At 35.9% G+C, this 21,766-nt stretch overlaps 1 protein-coding gene across 1 annotated transcript; it reads right to left on the reverse strand.

Moving 5' to 3' along the window:
- Nucleotides 1–537: 537 nt before the first annotated feature.
- Nucleotides 538–15,819, reverse strand: EMB2785 (elongation factor family protein). Its single transcript, XM_086239890.1, has 19 exons — nucleotides 15,378–15,819; nucleotides 15,021–15,095; nucleotides 14,703–14,853; nucleotides 13,401–13,469; nucleotides 13,107–13,279; nucleotides 11,873–12,010; nucleotides 11,083–11,208; nucleotides 8,782–8,880; nucleotides 6,715–6,835; nucleotides 6,378–6,441; nucleotides 5,756–5,810; nucleotides 5,552–5,676; nucleotides 5,041–5,114; nucleotides 3,844–3,893; nucleotides 3,342–3,428; nucleotides 3,019–3,069; nucleotides 2,866–2,949; nucleotides 2,309–2,359; nucleotides 538–904 (listed from the first exon to the last, which is right to left on the reverse strand). Exons 1-19 carry the CDS (start codon nucleotides 15,714–15,716, stop codon nucleotides 821–823), a joined length of 2,016 nt encoding a protein of 671 aa, XP_086096016.1. The 5' UTR covers nucleotides 15,717–15,819; the 3' UTR covers nucleotides 538–820.
- Between the last annotated feature and the right edge of the window lie 5,947 nt (nucleotides 15,820–21,766).

Raw genomic sequence — 21,766 nt, forward strand, 5'->3', positions numbered from 1 at the left:
GGGACAGTGAAAACAACTAAATTAATAGTCAGTGTTTGTTACGGGTGTTTGAGTAGTTGTCTTAAAGGAATTAACAGCAACCACCCACCCAAATAACATCTAATCAAAGAATGATACTATAAGCATAAAGAGGGTAGTTCTAGTGTATCGACCTAAAGAGTGTCTTAATAAATTTAAAAGAGGCTAACGAATCAGGGTCAAAGGTGACCTAAAGAATGATTACTGCCATTATCTCAAATGGAGTGCATAACCAAATTTAAGACCAAAACATTCAGACAGTATAGTCACATAGTCTTGTGTACGCATAACAAAATTCAGAAGTTTCAGCACAATGAAGTTAGCATAGAAGTACATTATAATAATTCTTCTTCACTTCGAAATGCTTGCAAGTTGCACCCAGAGAGTTTTTTTATCTTATTTCAGATACCAAAAGTGTTTTTACTTACCTAAAAGCATTTTTGACACTTCCAAACAGACCTTAAACCCCTAGTTTACAGAAGTTCAGGTATCAAACAAATCGTTTTATGACAATGATCATGACCAAAATTTGGGTGCGCAGTAAACCCAAAAAATTGCTGACTATATTAATAAATCCCACACTTATTACATTTGTGTGAGTTCAATGTTACATTCAAATAAGGTTTAAAGAATATCTCATTGGCCATAGCCATTATTTCTTCTGGTCAATATTTGTAAAATATATTTCTGTGACTCATTCGCCAAAATTGAGGTGGACTAATTTAGTGAGTATTATAATTACCCATTCTGATACATTCTAGTATTACCTAATAGCATTACAAAAATGCATGAAATTCAGGAATCATTCCTTTTGCCTCTTACTCATGGTTTTACGCTTGTTAACATCCAGATATTTCTTCCTTAATCGGATGGACTTTGGTGTAACCTGCAAGTATGAACAGGACATCAGAAATGGATCACAAAATCATTTGGAATTGAACTAAAATCCAGTGATAACCACGTCGCAAGGCAGTCAGGAACCAGCTACCAGCAACAGTTTTGCATAAAATGAGGAACTCAAAAGGCCTGTTTGGTAACGTATTTGTTTTTGGGTTCAGTTTTTTAGTCAAAGAGGTAAAAGGAAAATATATGAGAGAAATGAGGGAGATGAAAGATATGAGGAAGAAATGAAGGAGAAAATATAAAACTAAAACTAATAAAAAAAAGTTTAATTGGTTTTAGTTTTTATTTTTTTGATAATTCTATATACATTTTCTCCCCCCTTACATCTATCATCTCTCTTCTCACTATATTCTCATTTTTCCTTCTCTATCTTTGATTAAAATAAAGAGTGGCACTATTCCCACCCCCCATTCCTATTTTCCCACCCCCTTTTGTAAACAAAAATTAATTATATTTTACATTTTCATAAAATTACCAAGAAGGACATTTAAAAAACAAAGCAGCCAGGGCAGCCGATCTTCCATGGAAACCCAGATGTGTGGTGCTGCAAATTAATTGGGGTACTACTTTTGTAGTACCACCAATCCTCATAAATCAAATAAAAAATGAAAGAGTACAGAGGTGGGCTTCCGATTCATTACCTACACATAAATTTTTCAACAAATGTAAAACAATGATGCTCCAAGCCAAACAATATAATCAGTCCAAATGAAAGTCTTTAGGAGCTATTTTTCTGTTGTATAAGTTGTTTCATCATCTCTATTCTATAAAAAAAAAAATGTTCCAAACAATAAAATTTGCTCTTTTCATGTCCGGCCGTGGCAAAAGATAACAACTTGAGTATATTTTTTGTATTGAATGAGTTTCTCATCAGTTGGGATGCTACCATGGCAGCTTGGTAATTGCTGCTTTTATCTTCTTCTTTAGGGCTAGGGTTAAAGTTGGGAGGGAGAAGGGGAAAAAGATAAAAAGTGTAGGGTAATTTGGGAATAATGGTGGTGAGATAAGTATATTGAAATTTTTTAAAACCATTTTGAGGGGTGGAAAAATAAGGTGGGTGAGGAGATAGGAATAGGGGGTGGGAATATCACCACTCAAAATAAAATCCATAAACAAACATATATTACCAAACAGGCACTTAATTATTCCTTTTTTTTTTTTTTTTTTTGTGAAATGAGTAAGTAAATAAGAGCCTCTTCAAATAGTTCAAGAACCTAACATCTCTGTAGAACTTTACAACTACTGGAATACATGAAAGAATCATGTACTACATATGGGGTTAACGGACAGGCCTCAATTAATAATGCGTATGGCAATATATGGACAACTATTCACTTTCAATCACGAGTGGAAGAATAGACTCAATAGAGTTAAAATTGGAACTTACCTCAATGAGCTCATCGGAAGCTACATACCCTATGGCTTCTTCAAGAGTCATCTGCACCCAAATGCATTCAGATTTAGTAACCACTTGACAAATGTAAGGACAAACAAGGTTTACTTTATCTAAAATTTACAGCTAGTTTTATCTTTGGAACATTATTCGGGCTGTTCTTAATAAGTTGAAAAACTAAAGTGTGTTGCTGAAACTAACAAGTTCTAAAGAATTAATCAAAAAAGCAATATAACATAATACTATGCTAATGTTAAGTTGGACCCTAATATTATACTAAGGGCTTACCTATAAGAGAATATTATGCTAACATTAAGCTTGCCCCCTACTATCAAGTCAATACACTTCAGGACATACGATTCCCAATTTGCATACCGTCTATAGAGTCATGACCCCTTAATGATGGATTTATTATGCTAGGGCCCACTGCCCATATTTGTAATACAAGGCTACAAAATAAACTCTACCTTAATACAAAGACTATATGATGCATGCTTGACAATCCATGGACAATATAAAAACCAAGAAAAATATAATGGTTGAATACATACAAGGCGAGGAGGAGATAGTTTCACATTCTCATCTTTGCCAGCAGCACGCACATTGGTAAGTTCCTTATTTCTTACCGGGTTGACCTGTACTTGAAATGTCAGTCAACTAAATGGGACATAATTTATAACATGAAAAGCACAGTATCTCCTTACATCTAGATCCGTGTCCCTCGAATGTTCACCAACAATCATGCCATCATATGTCTGTATACAAATGACCAAAAAGAGCAACAATAAGAATCGGTAGAACCAATGGTTAAAGGCTACATATGGATTTATTCTTGTCAAAATAAGAAGCATCATTTAGTCAATACGAATTTAATTTTATCACTCAATAAGCATACAGAAGAGGCTACAGTAGATGTAATTAGCAATGAAAAATGGGATCCTTATCAGTCATATATCTAATAACCTAAAGAAATTTGGGAGAGCAAAAAAGATAGGCAGAGAAAAGAACTGATCATATATGTACCAACCTCCATCCCAGGAGCCACAAAAAGTGTTCCACGAGGTTCTAAACTCATTAATGCGTAAGCTGTGATTGTACCATAGCCCATTGAGACCTGTTCAATGAAGTAAACAGGGAAAAGAAAAAAAAAAAGGCAGTCGTGTAAGACATACAAGTTTAATATAAATAACTGGTGTGCCATATGTACAAAATTACATTATATGAATGAGAATTACATTGTATTCCTTCTGAAATGACAAAATTACATTATATGAATGCTCAATTTTTTTTGTAACTAATCAATGTTTGTATTATGCATCAACCATGTAGATCATTAAAAATAGAAAAGCAGTTTTCTTGAGATGTCTTTAGTATTTAAGCTGTTCTTAGAGAGAGAGAGCTTTCCTTAAGACAAAAGCAGTTTTCTTGAAAAACACATTTTGACAATAGTAAAGAACATAAATGTTCCTTTAAAACAGTGTTGAAGCAACAAGCTCAAAATAAATCAGAAAGGTAAGTACCACACATACCAGAACTCCTTTCCTGACATTTCCAAGAGGACCTCGATATTTCTCGTAGGCTGTGAAACACAGATAACATGTATGAGAAAAGTTGCAGTGAAAGAAAATAACAACAGGAAGGAACATAAAAAACAACAACAATGATATTAAAAATAGTGCAAAACAAGTTCAGCCAAGCAAGAAATGGACAAATCCCCAGAAATGGCAACCCTCAGATTCTCCATAGGAACTTACTAAATAAACAATATAAGGACTTTAGACCCAATACCAAAAAAACAAATATGGTAACTTCTAACAAATAATTAATGCTTTTAATTCAGAACATGCTAGTGCTCAATTCTCCAAATGACCAAATTTTATTACTCCAACTATGAAGGTGTGATATTTTTTAATTCTGGCAATCCCCATAGAAACTGCAATAAGATTTCCAAGGTAAATGAAGAGGCAAAATGGAAAACAAAGCTTTATGCAATACCATATACTGGACAAAGTGCTATACTCTGTATCCACACTCAAATCATGAACAAAGCTTAACAAATAGTGTATTATTATTTTTTTTTTTTTTTTTTTTTTTTTGGCACCAACAATATACATTTTAAAGAAAAACAATTTTAAAGATAAAGAGAAAAATAAAAAAAATTGAATATTGCTTCATTTTGTTTGAAACTGATATTGAAAGGCAATATCTCAGGCATATTTATACTCCATTATTCTCCACCTTTTGGATAAGATTAAAACCATTCTGGAAGTGAAGATTCACCTGAATGAACCATATAAACTGTTGTGAAACATTGACACCCAAGCCAGAATCATATTTATGAATACGTTTGTCTAAATAAACACAATACAATAGATAGAAAAATTTCCCATTCATTTTCTTTTCAAGATATGTTTAATTAGATGCATAAGTGTATATTCATGCATTATAAGTATGTGCATATGCATATACATATGACTTGTGTACATCCATACGTCAGGGCCTAGACCTGGACAGGTACCATGTTAAATCCAAGCAACCAGAATTTTCAAAAGGAGGATTTCAGGGCTACATATTTTTGCCCTGTGTAGATTAATTCAGGTCCATGAAGGCCACCTAGGAAAAAATTTCCTCCCTATCGAGGACTCAATTACATCAAAGTTTATAGGGAAAACCAAAATGGCAAGGGAGTGAAGAGGGAGCAGTAACAAGATGGGGAAAAATCATACTTAAGAAAGCACGATGCATAAATCCAGTTCCACGTGTGTCACTGCTAAACACGCTTCTGTAACCAACCAGGCCCCTGATGAATACAACAAAAGAGGAAATCAATTTCTTTTCTTTGGAGGATAATTTAATAAAAATCACAAAAAATAATGGAATTAGAATGTCCAGTATAACTATATAACATATGAAACTGTCCCTAAAAAGGGAAAAGATAGAAGATGGTAAATGGCAAATGGCAATAAAACGAATTAACCACATACTTGGAAATGATTTAACAATTAATTAATGAGACATTGGTTCTGCCGTAAAGACAAGAGGGTCACCACAAGACCAAATGAGAAAGGCGGGCATAGTGATTTTGTTCTGATAACAATACCAATATGGTAAAACATATAAATGGTAAAATTTATTATATACTAAACAAATATGACATTTATTGTTGTATGCACACCAAAGGAACATAGGATCAATGAGGTAGGCAAAAGTCAATTGATATTAAGAGGATTTATGAACCTTGATGGACATGTCAAAGACAATCTAGTCCTGCCATCATTTCCTGGAACAGGACCCATGTCAACAACCTCAGCTCGCCTATGAGATAAGGCTTCCATAACCAACCCGACATGCTCTTCATTTACCTAAAACAACAGCTTAATACATATGAGTCTCAGTTGTTGAACAAAAAAGCTAGCACAATTTTACATCTGCAATTCTTACCTCAATAGTAACTTCTTCAATTGGCTCGAGCTTTTGGCCATTCTCAATTTTATACCTGATTCAGTACAAAGAAATTGATCCAGCTGTTGAAATGAGTAATTCAACAATAACAAAAACAGAAGAACAATCATGCAATGAATGATGCATGTGTGCATAACACACACGCACTAAATATAACAAAACCATGTAGAAAATAGGAGCCTGCAATGAAATCAACGATTTGGTTCAAGGCTATCAGAATAGTCAACATATAATACAACATTTTTTTTTTTGTCTGAGCATATAATACAACATTTCAATTGTGTGCCCATTATCAATTGTCTCCATTAGTATCTAACAGGGCTCCCTAGAGGATTTAAAGTTTTGATGCAAATGTTTTTTTTATATATAAGAAACATATTGTAAACATTTGATGCAAATGTTTTGTTGACTTTACCAATCAATATCGGTTGCCTTTATGTTCCCAGAACCTCAATATCTCCATAATATTGATTCTTTTTCTTTGGAAAATGAATAAATAAATCTTTGAATCTGGGAACTCATATATATAGAAAGATAATCACATTGCACTAGCAAAAGATCACCAAACCAGTGCCTGACAGAAGCATCCTCAAGAACTCACATGACTTTGGGTGGTGAGACAGACAGCTCAAAGCCTTCCCGCCTCATATTTTCAATTAAGATACCTGTTTTACACAACATGAAAACTACACTCAGCATATGTTTACACTAATTGCCACTGAAATGTCGAGATACGAATGGATGAGAACCATGTCAGTAAGAGCCTAAAATCTATATAATTTTGGTATAAAATGGAGATTCAAACTCTGGCCTTGGGTGTGGGGTACATGCTCACTAACACTCAAGTTGCAAGCGTCTATATAATTATTTGGTTGATATTCAGTCTTTTAGAAGTAAACCAGACACTGAAAATAATTGCAAATTTAAGAGGAACAAACCCAGTTGAAGTTCTCCCCTCCCCTGAACTTCATACGACTCTGATAAGCCTGGGAGAACATTAATGGCAAGATTTGTTTCTGCTTCAGCTGATAGCCGATCACCAATTTTTCCTCCGGTCAGCTACAAATACATCACCATCAGCATGTCAGATCAGTAGGGTCGTCCACAGATACAGCCCATTCTAACAGGTGCAGTCATCAGTTTTTCACTTACATTAAGTAGCATGGAAATACCTCGAGGGAGGTATGACCATGTTGAAAAGAATGCAACATGAATAGTGACCCCAATAACACTTGTCTTGAGCATTTCTAGGGTGTTGGCAAGCTAGTGGACAAATATATATATGGGCAAATGACCGATTCAATCCCTGTATTTTGGGTGGTTTTTCAATTAGATCCTTTAGTTTCAATTATTTCAATCAAGTACCTGTAGTTATAATTTTTTTTAATCTGGCACCTGTAGTTTAGATTTGTAGGGTTTGTCGGGGGGCCCCAGTTTAGAATCTGGGTCCACCTGGGGGATTTCTGGGTATCAAAAGAAAAAATCAATTCTTTATGCATTAAATCAGTTGTTTATGCATTAAAGCATTTTTTAAGAACTGACTTAAAACATAAAGAACTGATTTTTTGGTCTTACAAATTGATGAATTTTTCAATTTGTCCTTAATTGTAAATAAAACAAAACTACAAATACCCGTTTGAAAAATTGCAACTACAGGATCTAATTGAAAAAACTCCCAAACTACGGGACTGAATTGGTCATTTGCCCAATATATTTGAACATTAGCCTAGCTTGGACTGAAACAAAGTATTCAAAGCAGGATATATTATTTATGCAAATTTAAGACAGGAGAATAAAAACCTATTTTAATTAAAATTGGAATCCCCCACTTTACTGTCAAGATTAGAAAAAGATATAGAAGACAAGAATGGATTACAATTTGGACAGAAAAAGATATAGAAGACACGAATGGATTAAATACAAACTGCTATATCTCTGCCATGTCCATGTCCTCTTTATATTTATTTTGGGAAAACTTTCAAATTTTTTATAACATCTGACCAAAAAATTAGACAATTTTTTTTAATTTATTCTTATTTAAATTTAGAAATAAAATTAGGGTTTATTTAATAGTAATGGCTAATTTGTCCCCTATTAAATAGTCATGTGATGGGCATGTGATCACCCTTGGAGGGAGTTTGTAAACAGATGTGACGAAATGTACTAAACTGACACAAATTGAAAGTTAATGTCCTCCAATAACACAGTCCAAAAAAATAAATTCTGAAATGCAACATACCCCAAAGTTTATGTCCTGTTTATAAATTTTTCCCTATTTATTTTCCATGTAGTCTTTCCAAGATGTGTATCAAATTATGTAGGTTTTCTATTCATAGAACAATGAATGGAAACCCAAAATGAGAAAATAGAGTGAATAAGTTTATCATTGTGACAGGGAAACAGCTACATGTATAAACATTTAGGCCGCGTTTATTTGACTGGAATCCTAGAATAGTAATTGCACTCCTATTTCTGTCTATCCTGGAATGTAATGGGTTTTTAATTCCTATTCCAACGTTTGGAACAGAAACATAATCAAAGTTAGGAGAAGACTTGTTATTTCCATTCTAATGTTTGGTAATATTTCCTATTAAATTTTCTAATTTGGTAATTGACACATACCAATATAATAGGAAAGATATGTGCCATAATTATGTCCCAATATTTCCTATTTCTCAACATTTGGTAATCTTTCCTATTATATTTTCTAATTTTTCAATATAGCCAAATAATAAAAGAATATATATGGTAATTTTTACATTCCAGATTAACTATGGAATAGAAATACCACCCCACTCATGGTATTTCTATTCCTCCTTTTTGATGGAATTAGTTTACAGTCAACTAAGGTCAATTCCTTAGTTTTGTTTCCTTTCCAGTCAACCAAACATCAAGTCTTTCTGGAATGGAATCCAATTCTCATTCCAAGCTTTGGATTACGGCCAAACAAACATGGCCTTAATGTAAAACAACTGATTGCAAAAAAAGGGAAAATCATGACTTACATGGGTACCATCACGACCAGCTAATGGAGAGTCATTGACACCAAAAGTCATGGAAATAGTTGGGGGATCCAACTCAACAGTGGGTAATGCAGTCATAATCTATCAGATGTAATCATAAGTCAGTTTAGAGCAGATGTTATCAGTATGATGCACAAAATAACAATGATAATAATAAAATATAAAAACCCAAGTATGATGCTAAAATACCATGACTACACAAGAATTACACATCATTATGACACTACAAGATTTCATACATTGGTACCCATGATATCACCTCCAATGTTCCCAAAGGCAAAGGCATAATGCGAGGTGGTTTATGTCTGGCAAGGCGAGATATAAGTCTTGAGGCATTGAGGCATAAACTACAACTCGAATTATTATAATTAAAGCATATAAAAAAGTTAAAAAGTTGTTAAATGTCATTCAAACATAACAATCAATCCCAAAACATATAATATTCAATTAGTCGTACAATCAATCCCAAAAGTGTCTTGGGAGCTACTAAAAAGAGGCTTGGTTTAGAGACATGTTAGAATGATTTTCAGAATATAAAGTGGAGTTGGATAAGTGCTAAAACAGTGGGTGTTGAAGCAGTGGACAATTACCGCATTTGCAAGAGAGATGTGCTTATCTATATATTGGGATGAATCTCTGCAGATTTTACACATCTGAAACTCTCCTTCCCCACTTGAATTTCGTGCTCCCCTATGATCTGAAATTTCTAACAAGCCTTTCATCATTTTTCTCATAGTTTATACTTAGAAAAAGGCCCTACAAACTGTTATACTTTAGAATTAGTTTCTAGGAAACCTTAAGCCTCTTGAAAACCTTCATTTGAGTGTTGAGTTGGTCTTTGTGAGTGCAAAACACAGACCAACAATAGTAAGTTGCTAGGCTTCATTGTATTCTACAGATTTATTTGCACACTAATAGTGGGGGCAAGTAAAGTCTTAAGTGTAAACTTTAATGTGCCTTTAAACCATTAATTCTCTCTCTAGCCATAACCCACATACACATTGTTCTAACAATCTTAAAAACTTTATTTTTCTGCAATGGTTTTGATTTCGTTGAGGGAACTCACTGCGGAGTTTGTGGAATTGGTGCACTTCAATGGAGGCGATGTCAAGAGATGGAAAAAGAAGATGCATGTCCTCCTATCTGGTCTCAAGGTGGCATACATGCTAACAACTAGAAGGCTTGAGAAATGGTGAAGAGACAGTGGCATGAACATGCTAAATGGGACCAAGATGACCACATATGCAGGGCCGCATTTGCAATGCCAAGAGTGACACTGCTTTCTACATTGAAAAAATAGAGCATCTGGGCTAGGATATGAGCTCTTGGGAACCCAACCCTTGCAATCCAGTTTTGCAAGAGAAACTAATACCCATTGCTTCTATCAATTGGTAACAAAGCAGGTTTCACTAAGGGATTGGGTAAAGTCCACGAAAGGGGTGACCTATAGGTTGGACTAGTGAACCAAGCTATTCGAGAAAAGATGGCTACCATCAGTGAGTGAAGCTACGTAAGGAGAGGGCAACTATTTATGAGTGGAGCTACTTGAGAAGAGGGCTACCATTATGGGTGGAGCTATCGGAGGAGATGGCTACCGTAAATGAGTGAATATACCTAAGAGAGGAGAGGGATACAATTCATAAGTGAAAGTACCTTAGGAGAGGAGAGGACTAACAATGGTGAGTGAAGCTACCTAAAAAAATAGTGGGCTACCATTGATGAGTGAAGCTACCTTAAGAGGAGGGAGCTACCACTCAAAAGTGTCGACAGAGTGGGCAAACAAGGATGTCGGCCTTAGCGTGATGGAATGTTACAATCTCAATATCCCGCATTAAAAAAATACAACATTGGGCTAGTATATGAGTTCTTGGGCACCCTTCCCTTGCAATCCGGTTTTGTAAGAGCAAGTTCCAGCCATAGGTTCTATCAGCTAAAACAAGCTAGGAGCATATCTAAATAATTTTATCAAAATAAAATCAACGTGAATGCAATGACTCCTAGATCTGAAAGACACTTGCAAGGGAAGGGGGCTGCAAAACCTTAGTAAAAGCCCCAATATCAAAACTTCTCAAAGTAGGAACAGAAGCATAATGGATACAAGATAATACGCAATGAAGTTATCTCTCTTTTATAAAGTCAGATTTAAAAAACAAAAACAAAAAAAAGGAGAAGAGAAACAGGGTAAGACCAGTTGCTTGAGTGAGACCAAAGAAAAGAAAATGGAAAAGATTTGTTAAGGCCATAACTAATTCCAAGAAAATTACAAAAATTGCACTAAAATACCTCAACAGTTGCGATTGTATGGCCAATAGATGGACTTGCCAACCCAGCCATTGATATTATGTCACCAGCTCCAGCACAATCAATTAGAACCATACTTGTTCCCTTCTTTTTCATCAGTTTCGTAATCTACAAGAATAACATGTTATCCCATAAAATTGTAGGACTGCTAGTGGAAAATGAAGATAGAATAAAATTTGATTTAAAGGAAAATTTAAAATGTTCAATATTTCAACCTGAATTTGTGCCTTTTAATAATGTAAAAGATGGATTGGAAGGCTGTAGTGTTGTAGTTGTTATTGGTTTTTTCTGCTATCGGTCTTATTCATTTGTAAGTGTTGCTAATTATCTTTATGTTAAAGTGGATATCTTATCCACTATGCGGTACTTTCTATTTTCTTATAATAGAGTTATAAGCCAACCTTCTATCATTTGTATAGTTGTCATCTTAGTCCAAGAAATATAAAGCTATAAGCCTCACAATTACCTAATTAAGAAATTTAATAAAGATGGCTTCAGAGGGCACTAGAACTTAAAGGAGACATTCTGAATGCAATTAAGTCTGTCATGTCAGACAAGTCAAATTAACTGGGCCATCACATCGACGGTACAAATAATATACAGGTGGAAACCAGGACATTGTATGGTGAACCTTACAGGATCTTTATCTCAATATGGGTAAAATGTCACTGTGATAAAGAATTAAACTTGTTTTTAACACACTACACACTATGAATGCCGAAAAAAAATTCTTTACTTTCAACTACATTGAGGCAAATATAGAACCACAAACCTTCCCTTCTTCAATTTTCTCAACTCCCGAATCATTGTTACGAAGCCCATGAACTCTATCACCAATGCGAATGCTGCCAGAAGAAACCCGTCCAGTCAATATTCTCCCAAGGTAGAAGTCCCGTTCCATCATGGAAACCTTAAGGCAACGTCAATAATGCTATTTTAATTTTCCCAAAATTATGAGCATAAGAAAGAATGAGCAGAAAATAAGTCAAATAAGTCACTTAACCATTCAGTTGTAAAACAAGTTTTTGGCTTGGCTAATGAAATATCAAATTTTGGCTCACTTATACAAGTTAATGAGTCAGTCAAGCAGGAAGCAGGCTATATAAAGCCACGGAATCTTAGAAACACACAAATGAAAGTAATGCCCAAACAGTGCATAAAATTAATCACCTATGAAACAAAAGAGACAAAGGGATACAGCACGTAGTGAACAAAAATATAGGAAAAATAGCCTTCCTTTAGGACTTGTTGATTCTCCAAAAAGAATGCCTATTACCTTGTTGATTCAAAAATATATATCATGAAAATAAAGAAAAATTCTGTTTCATTCAATATTCAATAGTATTAAAGTCCACTGTCAACTGGCTACAAGACTCTTATTTGAATAGCTATCCTAAAGCAATAGGAATCCTCAATAAAAAGAAAAATCGTAAAAATTAGAATTTATCAAAAATGGAAAGATTTTTACAGTTACCGAAATTGAAATCCCAATTTCATGCTAAAAGTTAATATTAAAACAAGCTTTTATAGAATTTACTAGTGCATTTTTACTCATTTTTACTTTTTGAGATTCAAACACATCCATGGAGGCACTAGCTATGTGTACTGTATCACAAAGTTCCTCACAGTATAATTTACCCTGTTTGACACATTCATGTTGCAACATATCATGGTTGCAAAGGTGAGTTGCAGTGACAATCAAAAATAAATTAACTATCTGCAATGCACTAATAGTTAGTTTAAATGATCTTGGTTATACGGCCCAAGACCTCAACAATCAATCAGAATTAAACATCTGGAGGCAGATTAATCATTCTTTAAAAGATGAACAAACTTCCTATGTAGTTTGAAATGTATAAGCGGAATTATCAAAAGAATGCACTTCATAAATCAAGGAGATGAACCTGCCAGCAAAAAGCAAGCAAATATGCACAGAGATATGGACTCTGGAAAGATATAAGAAAATGCACACTCTTTAACAGACCCATTAACAGTCGAATACCAACCAGCATCTGGAAAGGTGCATCAAGATTTGCTGTTGGTGGGGGAACATGTCTTATGATGGCATCAAGCAGCTGTGACATATTTCTTGTATCAGCAGGAGGATCTTTGGTGAAAGTGGTGGAAGCCCATCCTTCTTTTGCAGAAGCATATAACACAGGAAAATCTAGCTGCTCCTCTATTTCAAAATAGAAGAAATATATTGATTTAGATTTTTATCCAACTTATAAGAAGTTAGGATAGAGGAAAGTTAACAGCACAAGTGGGTGAAACCATTTATATTTCTTATATTCCCACACCTGAAGCACCAAGATTCGCAAATAGATCAAATACCAGACTCTCAACTTCATTACACATCTCCTCAGAAACTGCATAAACAATAACCAAGAACATAAGCAATAATCTAAATGAACTGAAAATACAGCACAACAATTATTATCTGAGAGATGATTTTTTATTTTTTGAAAATGAAGTGGGTTTTAACAAGGCTTGACAAGGAAAGTCAAATGGTAAAGGAGGAACAATCATAATTAAACAAGATGACACATAAAACATGAGAAACAATAAATTAAGAGAGCCACACACACACACACACACACACCCCAGAGAGAGCAAAATATTATACACAAACAGATTTTCTTCAAGGAAACAACCAAAAAACATCTTGACACAACTTTATTTTTCTTATACTGTTAACATGTGTCTGTTTAGAGTATCAGTGCTAGGGGAGAGACTTTGGTTGGAGGAACCAGACCAACCCAAACCCAAATCAAACTTTGAATAACTGGGATAAAGATAGTTACTAAGTAGAAAAAACACAGACATAATTTCTTAACCCGAATTCCACACCAATGCTGTGTCTATGCAACAAAGCCTAAGGAATCCAAAGAACTTCTATAATATGTATTTATTTTAAATATATTATATAATATATATTACAAATATATAATCATTTTCATTCATAGATGAGTTCCAGAAACAGATTTGTGGAAGACCAAATTTGTAAAGATATAATGAAATAATTCACTGATCATTTCCATTTCTGGATGAACCATTTAGGCATATTTGAGAACAAATTTTATGATGTATGTTGTTTCTTAAATAAATCATTTGGTTATGTTAAAAAGATCCACTATAATCAAAATGTTTTCAAATTCATTGCTCAATTACAAATAACCACTTAAATTATTTTTTCTCTCTTCAAAATCATCAAAAAAAAGTCATCATATATATCATCTCTCTTCTCACCTTCCCATTTTTCTCTCTTTTTTCTTTTTCTACCTTTAACTAAAAACATAAACATTACCAAAGGAGCCCTAGGTTATTGAGAATTTTTTTGCTAATTTTTTGTTCAACTCATCACCCAACCCACTCAAAATACAATGGTTTGGGCATCCATATACCCGAAGAACCTGACAAATAAACAGAGACAGAACTCTACATGTTTCTCGAGCTGTCACTGTAACTTGGGAAAGCAGACCTCCTAACCCATCCAACTCACTCATGTCCACCCTTAATCAGTGCCAGCACTCTAGTACTATTCATACAATAGTATAACTTTGATGGTTGGTAATTAAAGATGCATGAGTGCAAATAAGTACCTGAGGGCCGGTCTACTTTGTTTAGAAGAAGAATAGGGCGCAGCCCATATTTTAAGGCTTTGGCAAGTACAAACTTCGTCTGTGCAAGTGGACCTTCCCCAGCATCAACAACTAAAACTGCCCCCTCAACCATACCAACAACCCGCTCAACCTAACACCAATGAAATGATCATTCAATATGCATAAACTTGAACAATTTGCATCTATTTCAAAAAAATTTAAAAAGTAAAGAAAGGAAAACAAAGTGGGTTTCCAACTTGCACTTTCAACTATAAGTCATTCAAAAGTCCTAAAGTTTACGAATCTGCAGCGACATACTTCACCACCAAAATCTGCATGTCCAGGCGTATCAACCATGTTCAGCTCGTTCTCCTTCCATTGAATTGATGTAACCTGGAAATAATTACAGGTAATTAAAATGAAAATTGATGTAACCACCACTAAAATCAACCATGTCAAACAAAAATAAAGAACTTGGAACAACATCTAAATAAAAAAATAAAAAAGTTCCCCGACTTTTAGTCAATAGTTGCATTCCCACTTCGATAAATGTTCAATAATTTTACACAACATACTATACAAAATCCCAACTTTCCTTCCTCATTTCCATTTTCTCAACAACCAACCAAACATTTCCTAAGATTCCAATTTACACTTCTATAGAAGGACACCGACCTTGGAGGCAATGGTGATGCCGCGCTCGCGCTCGAGGCTGTTGGAGTCCATGGCGCGTTCGTGGGGGATGTCGGCGCCGCACTGGCGTAGCAGGCGGTCCATGAGCGTGGTCTTGCCGTGGTCCACGTGGGCTATCACCGCCACGTTGCGGAGCCGGGTCGGGTCCAGCGAGCTGTTCACGGAAGATGCATCGGAGGTCGCGGTGGCTGCCGAGAAGGCGCGTGCGAGTGCGGAGGCGCGTGGGGGAAGTAGGTAGGTTTTGAGAGTGGGGGGTGGAGAGGAGGAAGAGAGAGAGTTGCGCGTGGAAGACCAGAGAGAGCGAAGCAACGGCCCCGCCATTTCTGGGGCTGAGGGAACTGGTTTGAGTTCTGTACAATTTTGGTGGGGTTTAACAAAGTTGTTTCTGATCGATAGGGTTTAAGACATTTTTGTTCTTAGGAAAAAATAAATAAATATTAAATGAAAATTTTTGTGTCAAAAAAATTTGGGTAACAATATTGATAAGAGTCCCAAATTGGTGTACCGATTTTTTTAGCTACATGGAGCCATGGAGGCTAAAACTTAAAAGGGGAGGGAATTCGAACTCCGGCCGATAAATGTTGTCGGTCTTATTCATTAGAGCTACAAGCCGATATATATCGAATTTAAATTTCAAATGACAATATCATATAGCACACAGTGTAAATTAATAAATTCAAATAAATGATGTTAATATATAATAATCATTTAGTACACAAATTTAAAATTTCTAACACTACTCATTTATGAGCACAATAGTCACAATCACTAATATGAAGACCACCTCCATCATTGTATCTCAATTAACAAAAAGTCTTTTGTTCTTAACGGCAAAAGAAGAACCCTAGGCCAAGAAATTGACTTGTTCCTTCCTTGGCCATAGCAATCCTCGGACCAAAGATAGATTTCGAACACATCATGCACTATATTTCATCATTCTACGCAACCCTTTCTTGAGTTTGTGTAGTAGCACGCCCTACACAATTGTTTATGCAAATTTTCGTAAGAGAAATGCAACAACTTAAAGATGATGATCTGGCTGATCAGGAGCCCTGATGGATGATGAAGTGGATGTTGAATCGAGATCTTCCTGCACGAACACAAAATCAAAGGAGATGGACCGGTGTGGTACCAGCCAAATACGCTCCGACGATGAAGTCAATAATATGTATTCGGAGGTGTTGGTGTAAGAACAAGGAAGAACAGGTGATGAACTTGGGAGAATGAGGAAGAACAAGGTAAAATCTTCTGGGTTTATTCTCAACAAGTGGGATGTATTCTGATAGGTTTTTTGTGAGTGAAGTTGTGTATTAGATGATCCCCCTTTTTGTGCACATAAGTTAGCTTATGTAGGCAAAAGAAATGATGAAGGGTAAGTTACCTGCATCAGGGTGAATGGTTGAAAGGAGGCCACGTGTTCGGCCATGAATAGTAGCATGCACAGCTACCCACCTCCTTTACATTCAATGCAAGGATGAAAGATCAAGTGGAATGCCCTAATAATCATAACTGTGAGCTGGAAAGTCTCATCTGTCAGAGAGCCATGTCAGAGATATTCGAGTGAGGCAGTTCGTCCTAACTCCAATCTTCTAGAATGGCGGTGGGATCCGAGCCGAACCGATCATAGATATCATATACGCGGGTATAAAATATATCTACGTTCGGATCGGGCAGGGATGGACTAGTTTAGACTGGCTCGATCTACGACATGGCAGTCACCATTCGATGATAATCCGTTTGTCTGAGAAGATGATCACCAAAGGCCGAGCCGAACCGAACCGGGATAAATAAGAAAAGATGAACACTCAATTCTTAAGGGATCCTCAAATCGGTTCGGATCGAATATGGAGATCCGCCGAGGTGAGCCGATCCGAACTAGCAACGAATTGTACCGAGCTGGCATGATGACGTGGAGGTCCAAGTCTGACCGTTGAAAAGTCAAAGCATGAGGTCGGATCTGATTTGCCACGTGTCGATCTATGATTGGCTGTTAAATCCATGTGGATTTATATACAAACAACAATCATATTTCCAAAAAAGATCTATAGATTGAAGCTCATCAATGTTGCCGCATAGACAGTTGATTTTTTTGAGTGAGCTGTTTCTAACATTTCTCATGTTAAAATAAGGGAGACCATATTTACACTATTTTTTTTCCACTTGCACTCATTTTCTAATTTTTATTATTTTTATATCTTTTAATTACTTGAATTCCCAACTTTACCCTTATTATGTTCTACAAGCTTTTTAACTTTCATCTTTCTCAATTGTATAATACATAACCCATATTTTGATGCTCACCGCAAAACCAATCAATCTCCTCTTTGTAGAATTCATGGAGAAGTGTAGTAGAGTGATCTTGTCAGGTCAAATAGTGTAATAGAACCTTGAAAAACAACCACTTTTATGCCGTAAAGGAAAGGGTCTTTGGAGGCTTATGGCTCTCCAAAATTTTGAAAATCGATCAACATGTTTTGCCAAAATATTCACCTATCAAATGCTAATAATAGTGGTGGATTCTTTGTGGTTTTAAGAAAGGAAAAAAACAAAGTAATAAGAACTAGGTGATGGAATTCTACTCACAATGGCTATTTAATTAAGAGGCAAAAATCTTTAATCTCAAGGCCCAAAATTAGTCTTAAGAGGGAAAAGTCTATAGTGGAAGTTGTGACCCTTGTAGCCAATGGGCACCAGCAGTCATGAGGATTCAGTGGTGCCAAGAGTGAGGTTCATCGTAACCTTTAAAATTGAATATCTTTTAGAACATTAGCTGGTTCGTGGCTTTTGCTTTATGGGTCACGGTGAAGGGTAGGTTTGAAAATTTAATCAATAAAAAAATAAAAAAATATTAAATTTAAAAAAAGAGTGTGAGTGGAGAAAAGTGGAGTGTGAAAATCGCCTCTCTAAAATAATCATCTTAATATTTGATCGATGGTTAATTAAAATTTACATATATTAAGGCCCCATTTGGGATTGCGGTGGAGGACCCAAAAGCTGTTGTGGATGACAATTCTCAATCACCTACAGCAGTTTTGGTGTTTGGTAAAAAAATTAAAAACTGATTTTCCCCACAATTCTCAACTCCTCACAACAAAAACAGAAAGTAGGTTTCTAGGTGCTTTTGAAAGCTGCAGTGACTCACAGCAATAATAAATATTTTATTTTACCCATAATACCCTCATTGATTTCTATGATATTTTATTGTTTATTTTAAATTAAAAAATATGTCAATTATTAGTTATATTTTATATTGTAATAATTAATTATGATATTTTATTTATAGGATTAAAATTATAATATACCTAAAAAAATGATAGACATACTTATTTAATAATGTTGTTCTTAGAAAAATTAATGCTAATAAAATTTGTAGTCAAAAATTTCAAAAACAAGTAAAAAACATATTATTTTTACCAAACAAATAAGTGAAATGCACTTTCAGCATCATGTCCATTTTAGTAATTATACACAATCACATCATTTTTATAGAGGGCTGCTATTTGCACACCCTCTTTTTTCTTTTTGCACACCCCTTTTGAAAAAAAAAAAAAAAGCCTCAAGAAAAATACCACTTTAACCCTCCCCTCACCCACACACCCCATTCCCATCCCCCCCCTCTATTTTTTCTCACGTTCACACCCCCCTCCCCCTGTTTTTTTTTTTTTTTCTTCTTCTTCTCCAGCCAGCCAGCCAGCCCCTCCATCTTTCTCAAGCTTGCACAGCCACGCCCACCACCATTCTCCCTCTCTCTACCATCTCTGCCGACCACCCCAGCCCTGCCCCAGCCCACCCCAACCCAGGCCCGACCACCCCAGCCCCGCCCCTTCTCACCCCAACCCAGCCCCGACCACCCCAGCGGCTTCCAACCACCGGCGTGCCCTTCTCTCTCTCTCTCTCTCTCTCTCTCTCTCTCTCTCTCTCTCGAGTAGCTGGTTCGGCGGGCACTTGCCGAACGGGTCCTTGATGTTCGGTGGGTACCTACCGAACAACACTCACATCGTTCGGCGCGCGCGGGAGGAGAGAGAGAGAGGAGGTGCTGCTGCTACAGGGCTGGGGTGCGGGAGGGAATGAGGTGGTCCGGTGAGGGGCTGAGTGGGTGGGTCGGGGCTGGGGTGGGCTGTGAGGGGTGGTCGAAGCTGGGTTGGGGTGGGCTGGGGAAGAGAGAGAGGAGGTGGTGCTGCGGGGGGGGGTCGGTGCTGGGCTGAGGGGCTAGGTGGGTTGGGTGGAGGGGGGAGGCCGGAGGGGGAGGGAGGGAGGGGTGGGTCGGGTGAGGGGGTTGAGGGGCTTGGTGGGTTGGGTGGAGAGGCTGGCTGGCTGGCTGGAGAAGAAGAAGAAGAAAAAAAAAAAAAAAAACAGGGGGAGGGGGGTGTGAACGTGAGAAAAAAGAGAGGGAAAGAGGGGAGGGTGTGTAATGAAATGAGGGTATTTTGGTAATGGGTTGGGTGTGTGTTGAGAGGTTTTGAATTTGAGGTAAGTGTGTGGGGTGTGTAGGAGAAAAAAAGGGAAAAAGGGTGTGCAAAAAGAAAAAAAAGGGTGTGCAAATAGCAGCCCTCTTTTTATATTAACATTTACCAAACACTTTGATACTGTTTTTTGCACTCACAACACTTTTGAAAACATAGTTTACCAAACACTCAACTGCTTTACTTTACAGCTGACTTTACTTCACAGCTATTTTACTTCACAGCTGTTTTTTCTCACAGCAATACCAAACTGGCCCTAAAATAGGTGTTTTTATTGGAATAAATAAAAATTGTGGAATTTGATTGGAATAGACTCAAATCTCTCTAAATTCTAAATTGGCCATCTCTTGTATTAGAAGTGAGCACAATACAAATTCGAACGGTTTTGACCTCAAACCGCACACCAAACCTATTAACCGGAACTGATCAGATTGGATCAATTTTGGTCTCAAACTATTAGACTAGCTGAACCAACCCAATCCCTTTAGAAATCGATTTGGTTGGACGGTTTGATTGGTTTGGCCTAAAACATTATAAAGATGGAGTAACTTCCTAAACACACAAACACTTGCTAATCGCCTAACAAGCACAACTCATGCATGGCAAGGCGACAACATGTTATTGTTCTTTTGGGTCTGGTTGTGGAAGTGTTGAACTTACTTGCATTGTTGGATTGAGCTTTGGTTTTATTGGAAGGGCAGCAAGTAATACATAAATCAATGTAGTGATGGCTGAGCATATATTCATATATGTCTAATTGAAATGCATAGAGTTGTTTTATACTATTTAAGAGGTGGTTGAATTAGTGATACTTCTCTCAATATGTATAGCATTCAAATTGGATATGTAACTGAGAGCATTGAGGCTGTAAGAATGTCCAAGCTAGAAAGCTGGATGGGGTGTAATGGCCAGCCACCGCAGGTATAGAAGTTGAAATTTGAATTGCAGTGACATCAATTAGCATTCAATTGTCTTGACTGCAGTGGAGAGACTGAGGACACTTTCATAGCCTAGGTTTTGAGTTTCACCGAATTCAGTTTCAGTTTCAGTGTTAGCCTAGGTTTTGAGTTTCACTGAATTCAGTTTCAGTGTATGCAGTGAAACTGAATTTGAATTTAATTTCAATAAATTCACTAAAACTAAATTCAGTTTTATGATTTTAGGTTACTGACTTCAGATTTTGGAATTAAGTATCAGTGATTTAGTTTTTAGTGGAATTGAATTTAGTTTTTAGTGAAACTGAATTGATGTAATTGTTTTTGTTTTGTCAATGAAGGTGTAATTATTTTTTTTTTTCGTTGAAAAATAATGGTGTAGTTATTTTTTTATTCTAGTTAATAGTAATGTAAATTTTGTTAGTGTAACTGAATTTCTGAAATTCAGTTTCACTGATCTGCGTGTTAGCGAAAGTAATTTTTTAGGGAATATTCTATTTTTTAATTTAGTAAATATTCAATTTTCAGTTTCAGTTTTTTATTTTAGTTTTAACGAAATATAAATTTCAACTAAAAATTCAGTTACAGTATTGTACCAAAAAAAAAATCAGTTACAGTGACGTCAGAAGGGGTATTTTAGGATATAAGTTATAAGAGATTTTGAAAGAGTTTATAAATTGGTAAGGGTTTAGGCAAATTTTTTAGGTGATTAGAAAATTTAAAATTATGGACCGTAATTTTTTTACACAAGTTTGCCATCCTATATAAGAATGTTAGAGCATGCCACATGTAAATTTATAAAATAAATGTGTGCAATTTGTTTTGGTTAACCGAAGTTTTCCAAGAGACAAAACCAACTTTGCTCTAAACAGTAAAAGGCGGTTTGGTTTGGTTCGGGTGTTTTTTTTTTTTTTTTTTCCTATTGCACTTTTTGTATGAAAAAAAATTCAACCCAAACTAAACCAATCAGTGT

Source organism: Dryas octopetala, chromosome 4 (assembly GCF_963921425.1).
Source record: "Dryas octopetala chromosome 4, drDryOcto1.1, whole genome shotgun sequence".
NCBI classification, from domain to species: Eukaryota; Viridiplantae; Streptophyta; class Magnoliopsida; order Rosales; family Rosaceae; genus Dryas; species Dryas octopetala.

What these genes read in the sequence shown, in the direction of transcription:
- EMB2785 (XM_086239890.1), bottom strand. Translation starts at nt 15,716, where the DNA reads ATGGCGGGGCCGTTGCTTCGCTCTCTCTGGTCTTCCACGCGCAACTCT. An exon ending in ATACAATCGCAACTGTTGAG is followed by an intron (nt 8,881 to 11,082) that starts GTATTTTAGTGC and finishes TACATCTGATAG; the next exon opens with ATTATGACTGCATTACCCAC. An exon ending in GAGGGGAGAACTTCAACTGG is followed by an intron (nt 6,442 to 6,714) that starts GTTTGTTCCTCT and finishes TGTGTAAAACAG; the next exon opens with GTATCTTAATTGAAAATATG.